Here is a 2,287-nt window from a genome sequence, read left to right as displayed (position 1 = left end):
GATTAGTCGAATAATTGAAAAAATAATCGCTAGATTAATCGTTTAAAAAATAATCGTTTGGGACAGCCCTAGAAGTGACATAATTGTAGACAAAGCTGGATGATTAATCAGCACTTTCTAAACTGCTTGCAGGTACTTGCTGTCTTGGGGTCACAGGTCTTTTCAAAATGGATGTAAGCATTGCTGTATCGCTGATTCGAGGTCAGATGGGCACTGTGGTCGAGCGGGCCGTGAATGGAGCGGTGGAGACGGTGCTGGCTGAGATGCTCAAAGTGGTTGGAGTCAAATTTGAGGAGCTGAAAGCCCAGGTGGCGCTAATGAAGAGGGACATCACGGCACTGCAGAGGGAGAAAGCCCTGAAAGAGAAAGAGAACGACAATATTCGAGCCAAGCTGCGCTACACCGAGCTGAAGCTGAAGTACTACAGGCAGGGGGTGGAGGAGGAGCTGCAGCAGAGAGCCTCCACTTCCACTCTGGTCCGCATCCACCCGTCCTCCTTCCCCCAAACACAGAGAGGGGGTTCAGGCCATACCTCCACCGAGACCTCGCCATCCTGCTCGGCTCAGACCAGGACCACTGAGGCAGCGCTGACGAGAAGCAGTCAAGGTAACAACCACTGAAATGACCGACTTCTACTTTCCCTTCCTCTCCACTGAGTCCACTGACTCCTTCCTGTGTTTGTACTCCCAGAATGCACCTCTCCACAGAGCACAAGCACACGTGCCATCAGAGTGCGCTGTCATTCAGGGGGGCTTCAGGGGTGGGATGATTGAATGTGTGTGAGTCTGTCAAATGAGATTTGAAGCTGTAGCTAACGTAGGGCAAAGACAGAAATACAGTTGTTGTTTTTACACATGAAAAACATCTGTTTCAGCATCTGCCCTAAAATTTTGCCCTGGTCAGGCTTCCTAAAATATGTATAGGTTGATAGAAGTGTATTGTAGGTTGGTGTCGGTGCACATGTTGCTCAGGAGCAACAAGAAATTAAAGCCACAGCGTGTAATATTTTAAAATATTTTGTAGTTGAAATATGCTGCAAAACTTCTAAAGAGGTGATAAATTAAAGGAAAATTCAATATGTTGAGTCGGCTTGTATCACACTGTGTCACTGCACAGATGAAGCAGGCTGATCAAATGCTTGTTTGTGTAGTTTTGTTCAATCCCAAAGAGCGAGACACAGCTGAGAGCGTGGACGCCGCTGTGGCCCCTCCTCCGGTTCTCGCCCTGACTCTGGATCTGGAGAAGCAGACAGCGACTGGCCCGATGTCCCCAGATGGTTCCACACAGGCTGACAGCTCCACGCTGCCCTCTTCTGCTCTACAGGTGACAACACACACACACACACACACACACCTGACAGATCCATGCTTTACACCTGTCACCTCTTTTTTTTGTTTTGTTTTTTTTTAAAACAGGGATAAAGACAAAAATCTGTCTCCTTATCTTTATTTATTTGTAGTAGAAGAAATAAATGGATTAGAGAAAGTAAACTCCATTTTGTTTAGTTTAGTTTTTACATTAGTTTTTAAATACTTAAATATGAGTGAATGCTGTTGAAGAAACACGGCAGTTCCTAACAATACATCTGACATGTGCAAAATACAGGTGAGTAAATGAAATGAAAATTTATAAGGAATTGAAAATGAAACCAAAAGGGAATACACAACATGGATGTGGTAAAAGTGATTTAAAGATTGTTGTGTGTTCACAGCCAGAGCTGAATTGATTAGCTAAACAATCAGTTAATCAATAGACAGAAAAAGAATCAGTGTTTTGTCACCGTTTAAGTAATTTACCAAAAGAAAAAAAAATAATAATTTGCTTTCTCCTGCTTCTCACATATGAGTATAAGGTTCTTTTCTCTGTTTCATGTCGTTGTCAATGAAGAGCTCTGAGGACAGAGGGGCTCATATGTTTGTGATTAGTGATTTGGGGCAGTTGTGGCTCGTCCACTAATCGGAGGGTTGGTGGTTGGATCCCCAGCTCCTCCGGTCTGCATGTTGAAGTGTTCTTGGGCAGATTTTGAATGGTGGATAAGACTGTTAACTTATATAAGTGCAGTCCATTTACCATTATGTATAAATAATATTTGATTTGACTTGAATGAGAATCTACTGAACCAAAGCACTAAATATTACATGGACAGTGAAGATGCACAGAGTCGTTTGTTAGAGAGGACTGTATGTGATTGTGACATCTTCAGAAGTAAACTAGTGGAGGTCTTAGAGTATTACTGATTTCTCATCACAGTGCTGGTTGTGTTGCAGGTGAAGCAGGAGGCCCAGCA

The 2,287-nt window shown here is 43.4% G+C and overlaps 1 protein-coding gene across 1 annotated transcript in view; it reads left to right on the top strand.

Moving 5' to 3' along the window:
* The window catches only part of LOC147819337 (uncharacterized), a 10,412-nt gene that overhangs the window by 4,491 nt on the left and 3,634 nt on the right, over positions 1 to 2,287 (top strand). Inside the window, exons 3-5 of the mRNA XM_087173027.1 lie at positions 133 to 606; positions 1,151 to 1,323; positions 2,268 to 2,279. Of these exons, the coding sequence (XP_087029153.1) occupies positions 168 to 606; positions 1,151 to 1,323; positions 2,268 to 2,279 (624 nt within the window). The 5' untranslated portion in view covers positions 133 to 167. The remainder of the gene's footprint in view (positions 1 to 132; positions 607 to 1,150; positions 1,324 to 2,267; positions 2,280 to 2,287) is intronic.

This window comes from Seriola lalandi, unplaced genomic scaffold (genome assembly GCF_002814215.2).
Source record: "Seriola lalandi dorsalis isolate HSWRI2012SDOR001 ecotype SW California unplaced genomic scaffold, Sedor1 jcf7180002053981, whole genome shotgun sequence".
NCBI classification, from domain to species: Eukaryota; Metazoa; Chordata; class Actinopteri; order Carangiformes; family Carangidae; genus Seriola; species Seriola lalandi.
Note: the sequence above shows the minus strand (reverse complement) of the source record. Positions and strands in the feature narration are given on the sequence as shown.